The following is a 13610-nucleotide window of genomic DNA, read 5'->3' on the forward strand; positions in this document are numbered from 1 at the left end:
ACATATTGATGCCTGCCTCCTCTTCCGCAGTTACCTGCACCCTCTGCTGTTGTCCTTTATAGCCTGCTGCTCCCTTTCCGGCTTCATCCGCTCTCTGATTTCCTCCTGCAACCATGGTATTTGCCTGAGAGTGTCCTTCAATTCTCCCTGCTTCTTTTACCTCAATTCAGTTCCTTGTTTGCAGACTATAGCACTCTCTTAATTGTGGGCCCCATCAGGGTCTTCAAGTGTTCTTCTGTTAGTCATTAATGAGGAGGTTCAAGTACTTATTAAAGAGGTACAGTATGTGATACGCAGGACTTCCAGAAGTTCTTAAGTATGTTTAACACCCTATGGAAAAATGTTAAGCAACATGTTCAACTGGACTATCCTCCATTATCATCAAAGCACCAAATAAGGATATTCTCATGCTGTTGTGATCCACGTGTATATTCTTACAGACTCTACCCCCGTCCTCAGCACCTTTATGCTGCGTTTCACTTTCATTTGTCATCAGTTGGTTTATACACTGTCAGATCTAATGGATTTCTGGCCCATAGTTGTTTGGATATTTCGCCCGGGCGTAAGATGTTGAAACTAGAGACATGAAGGGTGTTTTTATTGCAGATACATTTCCTCTGCTTGCTGAAGCATTAAATTTGTGTCCTGTCCTTGTCCCTGCATAATCCCCAACTCTAACTCTCACAGTAGAATAGAATAGAATCAAATAGAATAGAACAGACCTTTATTGCCATTGTACATGTACAATAAAATTGTGGATGATCCACAATAACTGTGCAGATATAAAATGTGTTACGACCCGGCTCAAAAGCCGCAACATAAAAAAAGGAGACGAATAGAGTGTAGGTGAGAAGAGGGTTTTAACTTAAAATGGCACAACAGGTTCGCTAAAATGGCTGGTGCCACCAAGGCAAAGACAAGTGAGCTCCCCGGGAAGCTTGCCTCAGGTATGTTTTTATCCACACCTGACTAGGTGTGGCCAATTAGCACCAGCTGAAAACATTGAGATTAGGGGATGCAGAGTGACGTAACAAATGTATATAGTAAGAAACAAACAAAGTGAAAGCAGACAACACAAGAACAATTCAATTTCAATTTTTAGTTTTATTTGTACAGCTCCAAATCACAACAACAGACACCTCAAGGTGCTTTACATTGTCAGGTAGACCCTACAATAATACATACAGAGAAAAAGCCAACAATCAGGTTGTACAGTGATTGGAAGTCGTGCAAAAGTAGTGGCAATAAGTTTGGTTTTTATTAAGTTGTGCTCTCAAATGTTTGCGATCAGGGAAAAATGAAAATACTTTGAAATGAAACACATGACAAAACTTTTCACACTCTGTTCTGGCGCGTTCAGCTCAGGTGCTGTAAATGTTGTGTGGTTCAGATGTGGCCCATGCTGACGTTTGGTCCGTGTACGGCAGACCAGTGGTAAGTTAAGGACACTGGAACTCATCCTGAGTGAAAGTCATGTTAATGTGGCTCAAAGGAAACTCCAGTTATGGGTCACATCTGGGCCGAGCATTTATTGCTGTTTGGGTAAAAATACCATTAAAATGCACACTCTGGAATACTAAGCTTAAATATTTTTATTAGTGTAAATTCTGATTTTTACTAAAAACACAGTAAATTAGTAAAAAAATATACATATTTACTTATAACCACTGCTGAAAAGATGAGTTAATTTAAATCAAAAGGTAAAATGTTGTTTGCTTTTTATGCCAAACTATCAAAAACTTTACAAACCACTCAGTTAATTTATGGATTTTTTTTAAGTAAAGATAAGCTATTTCTATAAATTTGCTCCTTTTAAACTGAAGATTGTCACAAATATGGGGCTTTACCTGCAGGTATTTCCTTCTAATCTAACCTGAACCTTTTCTCCATCAGTGGATTTGTTTGCAGACAAAAACATCAGCTGTAAATCAGCCTTAAACACAGAAACAGAGCTGAAGCAGAACTGGACCATCTCCATGTGTTCCTCGAAACGACACCTGATCCCAGTTTCTTCTGTTGCACAGATCCAGAGCTTCACGTCCACATTTCCATTTTAGTACAGACGATGTTAACACTCTGACCCCCCTCGCTGTGTCTCTACAGTCATATTGCAGTAATGTATTTTTTCCTGTTAAGTGAAGGTCGTTAAACCAAAAACGGAGTCTCGTGTGTCTCCTTTTTTGTGCAAAGCATGTGTGTTGTCCTTGTTATCGAGTGTTCAGAGCGGGTGAAGGTTTAGCATCTGAGTTTTCAGACATTTTTATTTTACTTTATTTTATCAGTAAAGGTTTCTGAATTACGCCATCTTTAAATGAACATCATGTAATAAAAAGCAGACTATTAGGTCTGGATTTTGTTGTTATGTAGATTTTAATTTACTGAATTTGAATCGAATAGTTTCTCTACAGTCTGTGAAACAGAAGAAATCATTTCTATTTTTCCCTCTTATACAGACTGTAGGTCTGTAATAAAGTGTAATATTTTTATTACATAAACAGGCAGAAAGCGACAGCATGTTGTGGTTGCGAGGTGATTTTCTCAGTGGGACCTTACAGGATGCTTTCTTGGCGAGTGAGCATCACTCTGCAGCCGACAGTGAGGTCTGTGCTGTTTATCTGCTGCTGTCTGGCTGAGAGTTCACATGAATCATCAGCACTGCCAGCCACGATGTCTGATCTGATAACAACTTTGGAGAACATAAAATATTTATTCTCCCCCTCAGACACCATTTTATTATTCTTACAGAAATGATTCATGGGCCACTATTATTGTTATTATTAGAGAGGGTGAAGGGCTCCAAGTAAAGCTGCTGCCCTCGACATCAAGAGGAAGCAGCTGAGCGAGTTCAGGCATCCAACCAGGATTCCTCCCTTATCCCGAGAAACACATCAGGACTTCCATAGAAGAGCATGAGAAGGTGGCTGAGGTGACGGAGGGTCAGGCACAAGCTGAGACTACTGCCCCTGTGACCCAGGCTGGGATAGCAGAGTAGATGGATTGGTGGATTATCATTATCATCAGATATTTACAGCGTGATCTTCATCATTTGGGTGTGTATATGATTTGAAGACATTTGTTTGCAGAGTAAAAACACATTCAGTAAAGAAATATGGTGTGTGAAAGGTGTATATGCACAGTTTGTGAATGCATTTTATGATCATGAAAAAATACATTTGAAACTTGAGTTGCCTGCTTTTTACACTGTAAAAACTAATGGGCAGACCTCCCATGCTAAAAAAACCCCCAAAAAACAAAACAAGCCGTGGCTACGTCTGCAGCTCGGACACAAGCATTTCACTACATGTTGTACTATATAGAATTGTGTATGTGACAAATAAAGCTTGTTTGTTGTTGTTTGTAAGTACGACTCAATAATTTCATCCTTTGTACTTACCTTTGTTGTTTGTTCCAGTTTTTATTATGTGAAAAATCTATCGGACAGACTCATAAACAGAGTCACCTTCAGCACTGCTGTCACCATCATTAACTGTAAACAGGATATTAGAGCAGTTATCAGTTTGCTGCTGCTCTGGAGACCCTCGCTGATTAAACGCTGAGGTGATTACTGGGTTAATTGAACTGGGAAATGTGGTTTGCATGTGTGTGTTATGGTATGTAGCGTTGAGCATTTCTGTAGAAAGGATCCAGCAGCAGATCAATGCAGAGAAAAGCAACAGAGAAATTACATAAAACTTGATAACACTTAAAGTTTCATGTGCAAAATATTCTAAAGACGTCCACCACAGCGTGAAGAGTGAAAGATTATAAACCTTGATTTCTTGATCATTTTTACATCATCATCATCGTTTATTTATATAGCACTTTAAAAACACACCTGGTAGACCAAAGTGTTGAACAATACATCTATAAATAGTAATAATTTAAGAACTGAACAAAACAATTAAATCAATAAAAATGAATAAAAATATCAGTCACCCACAGAGTTTGGAGAGAAACGTAACTTAGAAACGTAACCTCAGACGATAGACGTCTGAGGTGGTAGAATGCTGATTTTACCGCCCCATTCACGTGGCCATCAAATGTAAGTGCAGAATCGATTTTTACTCCAAGATTTGTGATCGAACTCTTCAAATGAGAGATCAAAACAGCGAAATCAACATCTGGAGGGTCAGAAAATCGATTTGGGCCAAATAAAATCACTTCCGTTTTTCTTTTCTGTTTACATCAGCACAGGATTCACTTCAGCTGATTAGAATGTGGTCACATTGTTCCTAAAGTGTGGACAGTCTGCAAGTTACACGTACGAATTTTGACCCTATTTTTCTTCCTTTCATCTGATTGGTCAATGTCATGTCAATCACAAATGTAACAATCCAATCAGAGAACAGATGGGTTTGGCTGTCGGAGGGGTGCTTTATGGAGCTTCAGGTCCTTGAAGGGAATAAATGCCCTTTTACATGCCAACCCAGCGTTTTCCTTCATCACCACGAAGGAAAACAGTCTGTGGTCGTCGGAGTTTGGTGATTTTAGATTTTTGTGTCACAGGTCTACGTGCTTAATACAGGGACTTCCACAGGCTTTTCAACAGCACTGCGGACCTTGGGGGACAGTGTTGTGGAAATGACAGTCTTCACTACAAAGCTTTCTTCGTTATGAATTAGCATACATGTTTTTATTGAACATTTTAAAAACTAGCAAAATAAACAGAAACTCGTGTAGAGGACATAAAGTCACAGATAGAAACGACAAGGAGCAGGTGCATCTAGTACAGGTAGAGCTGCTGCAAAAACCCACAGAGCTCAGCAGCCAGCGCAACAAACTCTGCATCCTTAGCTTTTAGTTAGCATTAGCAGCACATCCTGCGTCCGATGTGAAAGGACTTTTATGCTGCGCACTGTCACTCACAGCAATGGTCCCGGGTCAGCCCTGACTTTGTGTTAAACTAATCCTAAAGTAATAATGGTATTTCTAACCACTGACATACCACAACTTTATCCTTTCAACAGCTGCTGAAAGTTAGGTTAGGGGACCTAGCTGCTATCGGATATTTTTATAGAGATCCTCCAGCTTCAAACTGTATCACCCTTCAAGGACCTGCAGTTCAAAAAAGTGACCCTCCGACAGCCAAACCCATCTGTTCTCTGATTGGATTGTTACATTTGTGATTGACATGACATTGACCAATCAGATGAAAGGAAGAAAAATAGGGTCAAAATTCGTAGTTGTAACTTGCAGGGTTTTTTTGTCTAAGTCCACACACAAATCTTTTTTTACACACACACAAATTCTTTTTACACATGCAAATCTTTTTTACGCACACACAAATTCTTTTTACACATACAAATCTTTTTTACGCACACACAAATTGTTTTTACACATACAAATCTTTTTTACGCACACAAATCCTGATTACAAGTACAAAATATTTATGACCACATTTTGAGCCCATAAAAATGTTCTGTGTTTATATCTGATGTCACACTATAGCTTTTACTACTCAGCATCTTCCATGCAAACTATGGATAATTGCATTGACCTGCTAGAACCAATGCTATTGCAAGGAAGGTTTTGGTGCAGCACCCTCTTTGTGACCAGTTTCACTCAGCGACTGCCACAGTAGGTAGAGGTGGGTTGCAAAGCAGCCTGTAAATGCACAACAGCTGTGCATCAGTTGATCTGTTGGGATTGCAGGTAATGACTTTGAGGTCTGCCTGACCCGGCACTATGCTTGTCATCTGTTTTCTGATCCTCAGTTTGCCGGGCTGCTCATGGGCGCTTCGCTCAGAAGCTGATGAAAGACTTATTTACCAACTGCACCAATGCTCTGCGGCCGGTGGAGGACACCGACTACATCATCAATGTCACATTACAGGCCACTCTCTCCCAGATCATTGACATGGTAATCAAACCCTGAATGCCTATCCAGCTCTTTATGCTGTATCTAGTCAGGCAGGTACTGGTGTGACCTTGCCGTTTTCATGGATTTTCACCAGGATGAGCGGAACCAGATCCTGACCACCTACCTGTGGGTCCGCCAGGTATGGATGGATGCCTTTCTCACATGGAAGAAGGAGGACTATGATGGCCTTGACACCATCCGCATACCCAGCAGCTACGTTTGGAGACCTGATATTGTTCTGTATAACAGGTAGGTGTATCATCCTGCTGGCTGATCTTCAGGATATTTATTGATATGTTTTCAAACTTCTTCTTCGTTTCTATCATAGTGCAGATGATGAGTTCTCCAGCTCCATGGAGACCAATGTTGTTCTCCGTAACGATGGCCAAGTCATGTGGGACCAGCCAGCCATCACCAAAAGCTCCTGCTCTGTTGATGTGGCCTTCTTCCCCTTCGATGTGCAGCAGTGTGACCTAACCTTTGGCTCCTGGACTCACAACGGAAACCAGATGGATTTGTTCAACGCCGACTTGGCCGACTTTGTCCCCAATGTGGAGTGGGAGGTCAGTAATGGTGTCATGTGTTTAGCACATCCTTAATGAATGTTTTGACGAAACCAAATATTTTCTCTAACCAGGTTCTGGGAATGCCAGCCAAGAAAAATGTCATCTTGTATGGCTGCTGCTCAGAGCCATACCCAGACATTACCTTTTCCCTCCACCTGAAGAGGCGGGCCTCCTTCTACATCTTCAACCTCCTCATTCCTTGCATGATGATCTCCTTTCTGGCTCCGCTGGGCTTTTACCTGCCAGCGGATTCAGGTGAAAAGGTTTCTCTGGGTGTCACAGTGCTGCTGGCCCTCACCGTGTTTCAGCTGCTCGTAGCTGAGAGCATGCCACCCTCTGAGAGCATCCCGCTTATAGGTGAGAACAGCCTCTGACTTTTATTTATATCTATGTATTAAAAAAAGCATTTATTATGAATCAAAATTTTTGTAATGTTTACATTTATCATCCCTCCTGCAAATGTTACATGTTACATCTGACAAGTTACTAATATTTGAGGGTGCACCTATAGCCTTAGGATACCTCAAACAGACACATTTCAGCCTTAGGGATGTCCCTAGAGTGTATCCTCGGAGTAATCCAAAGAGATTTTCCTGTTATTGCAATGTGTTAGGCAAGCAGAGCTTCACTGCAGGAAGAGTGCAGAGGCTAAGCCTATGTTTGAAGCCACTGAGGTGTTTGATGGGTGGGGTTGACATGATGTCACTAATATGACTGAAAACTTGTGGTATGGAGAAACTCCAATAACTCCAGTGTTGTTTAGATTAAGCATTTATTGCTTATCATTGATTGAACTTGCCGTTCCACAGTTCATCTTAATATCCAAAATAAATCCCAGAAGTCACAAACTGTTTGGTCCCTTCAACCAATTAAACCTGACCCCAATTAAATGCTCCAACCTTAAATACAATCATTTACAAACACAAAAAGTGAAAACTAGTCCCACAGATAAGATAATACACAAAACATGACAATGGCTCCTATAGTGATGTTCAGCTTAAAGGGAAGACTAAATGGGATTTAGGAGTCACCAAAGAGTCAATCAAAAGGAAACAGAAAATCACTCTGAGGCCTACGAATGGTTACTGGACATCTCTCTGAGGGATGAGATCAAGAACAAAGCTCTTGCTGACCATCGTGCTGATCTCTGTCTAAAATCGAAGCTGGTGAAGGTGGGGCTGTTTTTAGATTACGTGAAAGGTGTAGTTACCTTCTTTGATCCTGATGCTGCAGTTCTTCCTTTACAGATGGCTTTTTCAACCCTTGTAGCAATGATTCTAGTAAAACCTCTGACCCCCTTATCATCTGCTCTTTCAACAAAGGCGAGTTAGAGTCAGCATGTGCCTCTACAAGAAATCTACATAATCTACAACATTACAAATTAATAACCAACAGTTCTGATAATCCTGGATATTTCATTTAAGATTGAATTTATGCCTCTTAAATTTCCAGCTTTTCTCTTTTCATCTTTCGTGACTGCATCATATCTGAAACATGATATTCAGTGCACCTATACATCATCATGGTTAATTATTCCTGAGAAACCTTCTGCATCTGCCCTCTGGTGGATTATCTGTGCAATGACATGCAGGAAGCAAAGACAACGCATAAAAGACAAATGTTTCCACAATGACATCATCTCAGCATTAGTGTCTTGGCTTCAGTCATATTAAGTTTTCAGGGGTAGAAGAACTATATTTAAATTTAGTGCTGGAGTAGAGTTATTAGGTAATTTGACCCAACATGGTTAGGAAGTTATTACTGACTATTGTCTAAGGAGCTTGGAAAGAAAAGCGTCTGGACTTCTTTGAGTTGCTTAAAGAGGTTTCACCTCTCATCCGAGAAGCTTCTTCAGTTCTAAGGTCAAATGGTGGAGAGTCCCAGATTTAAACCCAGTGGGAGTTTCCCCCCAAAGAGGGACAAAGGACCCCCTGATGATCCTCTACCTAATCACATGAGCCGAGGTGTGAAAGTGGGTGTGGGTCCTAATCAGCCAGAGTTTCGGGTGAGCTCATTGTGAAACCTGGCCCCACCCTATCATGTGATTTCCTGAGGTCAGATGGCCCAGGATGTGAGTGGGCGTTAAGGCGTCTGGGAAGGGATCTCAAAACTGGATTATAGATGGCAGACAATTGGTGTCGTAAACCACCGCCTCTGTTTAAAGATGGTCGCTCACAGTGGACGTAAATGGCTTCTTTCACTCCTCTTTCAAACCATCTGTCCTCTCTGTCCAAAATGTGGACGTTGGCATCCTCGAAAGAGTGACCTTTGTCCTTTAGATGCAGATGGACTGCTGAGTCTTGTCCCGTGGAGGTGGCTCTTCTATGTTGTGCCATGCGCTTGTGAAGTGGCTGTTTGGTCTCTCCGATGTAGAGGTCTGGGCATTCCTCGCTGCACTGTACAGCATACACCACATTGTTCAGTTTGTGTTTAGGAGTTTTGTCTTTCGGGTGAACCAGTTTCTGTCTGAGTGTGTTGCTGGGTCTGAAGTACACTGGGATGTCGTGTTTGGAGAAAACTCTCCTGAGTTTCTCTGATACACCGGCTACATAGGGGATGACAATGTTGTTGCGTCTGTCTTTCTTATCCTCCCTCGCTGGTGTCTGATCTTCTTTTCTGTGCATCTTTGCTGACTTTATAAACGCCCAATTAGGATAGCCACATGTTTTAAGTGCTTCCTTTACATGTGTGTGTTCCTTCTTTTTCCTTCAGGCTTAGAGGAACATGTTCTGCTCGGTGGTGTAGGGTCCTAATTACTCCAAGTTTGTGTTCCAGAGGGTGGTGTGAGTCAAAGAGGAGGTACTGGTCCGTGTGTGTGGGCTTCCGGTACACTTCAATGTTGAGGTTGCCATTTTCTTCAATGTGCACAGCGCAGTCCAGGAAAGGCAAGCAGTTGTCCTTTGTGTCTTCCCCGGTGAACTTGATGTTTTTGTCCACGGCGTTGATGTGCGCAGTGAAGGATTCCACTTCTTGTGTTTTGATTTTGACCCAGGTGTCGTCTACATATCTGTACCAGTGGCTGGGTACTCTCCCTTTAAAAGAGCCAAGAGCCTTCCTTTCCACTTCCTCCATGTAAAGGTTGGCTACAATAGGTGACACGGGAGAGCCCATGGCGCAGCCATGTTTTTGTCTGTAGAAACCTTCGTTGTATTTGAAATATGTAGTGGTGAGGCAGAGGTCTAACAGTGTGCAAATCTGATCGGGTGTGAAAACTCCTAAACACAAACTGAACAATGTGGTGTATGCTGTACAGTGCAGCGAGGAATGCCCAGACCTCTACATCGGAGAAACCAAACAGCCACTTCACAAGCGCATGGCACAACATAGAAGAGCCACCTCCACGGGACAAGACTCAGCAGTTCATCTGCATCTAAAGGACAAAGGTCACTCTTTCGAGAATGCCAACGTCCACATTTTGGACAGAGAGGACAGATGGTTTGAAAGAGGAGTGAAAGAAGCCATTTACATCCACTGTGAGCGACCATCTTTGAACAGAGGCGGTGGTTTACGACACCAATTGTCTGCCATCTATAATCCAGTTTTGAGTTCCCTCCCCAGACGCCTTAACGCCCACTCACATCCTGGGCCATCTGACCTCAGGAAATCACATGATAGGGTGGGGCCAGGTTTCACAATGAGCTCACCCGAAACTCTGGCTGATTAGGACCCACACCCACTTTCACACCTCGGCTCATGTGATTAGGTAGAGGATCATCAGGGGGTCCTTTGTCCCTCTTTGGGGGGAAACTCCCACTGGGTTTAAATCTGGGACTCTCGGCCATTTGACCTTAGAACTGAAGAAGCTTCTCGGATGAGAGGTGAAACGTCTTCAAGCAACTCAAAGAAGTCCAGACGCTTTTCTTTCCAAGCTCCGTAGACCTGATACTGACCAGCTTATAAAGTCTAATTTACACTATTGTGTTCATTGATTGTTTACAGTCAGATATTATCTTCACTGACTTCAGAAATCTCTTTTAGATGCCTTTAAAGTTATGCAATTTGGATAAAAGTAGCACATCTCAGTGATTGCTGGGGCACAGCTGTTGTTGATGGATTTGAGGACCTTTTAAAACCTCCAGCTTGCAGCTCTCACTGAGTCACTGAGCCTTGGCATCAATGACAAGAGGACCACTGACAAAGATGATTCAGATACAGACCCAATCAAAATTATAGGTGGAGCTTGGATGGAGGTGGGTTGCAAAGCAGCTTGGATCTTACACTAACTCTGATTTTCAGCTTTCAATTTTCAGAGACTTCAATGCAGCAATGCAGCAACTACCCATGTGCCTCTGCAGTAAATAAAGACGTATAATAGGAATGTTTGCTCGTCTGCCGCTGTCTGTTGTCACACCCACTTTAGACTTCACAGGGTTAAACAGAGTGTCCTATATTCACCAGCTGTATGCTTTTACTGCAACTAAGACTAAAGCTTGATTTGGAGTTATAGGGACAGCAAATAACCTCTACCTGATTTTTCGGTGTCTCTTTTCTATAGGAAAGTACTACATTGCCACCATGACCATGGTCACTGCATCAACAGCGCTCACCATCTTCATCATGAACATCCACCACTGTGGCGGGGAGGCTCGTCCCGTGCCTGAATGGGCCGAGCGCTTCATCCTCAAGTACCTCGCTCGCATCTGCTTCGTGTACGAGGTGGGTGAGAACTGCCTCGGTGGAGCCAGGAAAGAACCTTTATCACAGGAGGGGTCTGACAGCCCATCAGCCAATGGAGGCAGCACCAAAGGAGCAAATTGGGATGTCAATGGGAAGGCGTGGGGAGGAAAGGTGGAGGTGGAGCCTCTGAAGGTGGAGCAGGAAGTAACCAACCAGACAGACTGGAAAGAGGATCTGTTTGTGACCATTGACCACTCACAGGAGAAAGGAGCTGCTGGAGTGCGAGGGGAGGAATCAAACTGTGGTGAGCCCGAAGAGGAAAAGAATCAATCAATCAATCAATCAATCAATCAATATACTTTATTAATCCCGAGGGAAATTAGGGTTACAGCAGGCAGCACGCTAATGGCGCATGCGCACTTACAAAGGAACCTTCTGACCAACATTACACAAACATCACATTGGGGAGACATGTCAGAAGGTAGGCTGATAGGAAGAAAAAACAACGAAAGTATGTAACATGAGGAGAGAGGAGGAGAAAAAAAACTCCACTCAGACTGAGCTCCTAGTGGGAGAACAGTTTGATAACAGAAAAAACACCTCAGCACAAAAAGCACATGACTATCAATACACCATAGAAACACAAGACAAGCAACAGGGCGGGGAAAGGGTGAGAGAGAGCCGGTGTAGACAGCGCTTCCGGTCCTGCAGCATGCCTGCGCTGGTCCAGTCGACTACCATCTTCTCCGGTAGGGCACAAGCATCGAAGGCGTTTGGAAGGGGAGGGGGGATCAATGTGTGCAAATCAGTGTATGTGTATTTGTGTGTGTATGTCCAGAGTCAAGCTGAGACAGTGTCCTTCGCCCTGCCAGGCTAAGTAAACAGTCTTCCAGCCAACTCAGGTGGCCTTGCATGGAATAGGGAGGAACAGTCTAAACACACTCGTTATCTGGGATTGTTTTGATCGGCTCCAGCCTTGAGCCCGCAGCTGGCTCCGGAGGGGTAGCCGCATTAAGATGGCGATTTCTTTCCAACAACTCATGAGAATTTCGAGCTGTTTTTGTTTGAGCACTCCGACACTGATCTCTCCATCTCCCGTTGGATAGCCGTCAGTTTCTCCATGATGTTGTTTACCTTCAATTCCGTGGTCTTGTCAATCTTTTGCTCGCAGAGCAGATTCTGAGACCTCGCGACCGCAGCCAACTGATCCGTGATGTTTTCCAGCTTTCGCCCATAGTTGTTGATTTGAGCTGATTCTTCCCTGGTGTATCCCAGTATCCGCTCAGAGATGTTATTCTGAGTATTCACTGCAGCCGCAATAGCCTCCAAGCTCTTGACCATGTCCCTGTCTGTGAGCCTTTTCTGAGAAGCAGCGTCTCGTCCAGTCAATCCAATCTCAGCGGGCAGCTTTGTGGGGGTTTGAGCAGCCGGTTCCGCTGTCTTAATTCTCCGATAAGCCAGGGCCAAGCCAGCTCCGATCAGCAAGAACCCTGTTATCATGGTTCCGAATAGGTAGATATCTTCAGCGTCCTCGATCGACAGTCCCGCCAGGCACACGATCCTCCATTTCTGCCACCCATCCATCGTGTATCCAGCAGGGAAAGTCCCTCCAGGGCACTCGGGCTCTCCCGAGCCCAAACTTCTCGTTGAGAAGAGGGTGTCAATAGCATTCATAGACCAGTTGATCAAATCCATAATTCTCTTTAGGTTTTAGACACAGACTGTGAGAGAGTGTTCCAGGGAAGTAAGAAACTCAGACAAGACAAGGACACAAGAAGCTAAGCAGGGAAGATAAGGGCAGGAGAGGAGAAAAGTGCGACCGCCTTCGCTGAGAGCTGAGACGTAGGAGAAAGGCGTAGGTGTTGAGGGAGGAGGTGGAGCTGGGGGGAACAGGAGGGAGATCTTGGTGAGGTGTTTATGCCAACACCAGGAACTGGGCAAGAATGTTGAATACATTGCCAACTCCTACCAGGACCAGCGAGCAGCACAGCTGCGCATCGGCGAGTGGAGGAAGGTCGCCAAGGTCATGGATCGCTTCTTCATGTGGCTCTTCTTCATCATGGTCTTCTTCATGAGCATCCTCATCCTGGGAAAGTCCGTCTGATGGAGCTTAGCCTAAGAATTCATGAGATGATAAAATTATTTGTTTAACGATTAAATCTTTTTTTCTTCTTTTTTTCTGACACATGTAAACAGCTTAAAAATAACTGAATGATGGTTTTAAGGGTCAGTTTACTCTTTTGTGAGCTGGTACCTGGTAGCTTTCCTCAAAAACATTTCCACCAGAATTTAAAATGCTTATCTTTGGATTTAAAAGAAACTCTGAAGGCTGATGAAAGTAAAATGATTGGGAAAAAAAAGTTTCTAATTATTTACAAAGATCCTAACAAATGCTGGAGAAGCTAAGCACGTCTCTGTTGGACACAGCATGAAGGGAGAATCAAGGGTGGGTTGCAAAGTGGTTTGCATGATGCAGCAACTGTGGACAGCCTAAATGAAATTTACCAGTTAGATGGGTGTCTGCAGAGCCATTAGTTGAGAAGGAAGAATGAAATGAAATAAGTAGA

The 13610-nt window shown here is 43.3% G+C and overlaps 1 protein-coding gene across 1 annotated transcript; it reads left to right on the forward strand.

The window, feature by feature from the left end:
* The first annotated feature begins 2513 nt into the window (after positions 1-2513).
* LOC116323085 (neuronal acetylcholine receptor subunit alpha-10-like) lies at positions 2514-13172 on the forward strand. The gene is made up of 7 exons (XM_039605350.1): positions 2514-2595; positions 5715-5860; positions 5955-6109; positions 6189-6423; positions 6498-6783; positions 10922-11347; positions 12903-13172. The coding sequence occupies exons 1-7, from the start codon at positions 2514-2516 to the stop codon at positions 13145-13147; spliced, it is 1575 nt and encodes a 524-aa protein (XP_039461284.1). The 3' UTR covers positions 13148-13172.
* The last annotated feature ends 438 nt before the right edge of the window (positions 13173-13610 follow it).

The sequence above is a fragment of the Oreochromis aureus genome, linkage group 22, assembly GCF_013358895.1.
Source record: "Oreochromis aureus strain Israel breed Guangdong linkage group 22, ZZ_aureus, whole genome shotgun sequence".
Lineage (NCBI taxonomy): Eukaryota > Metazoa > Chordata > Actinopteri > Cichliformes > Cichlidae > Oreochromis > Oreochromis aureus.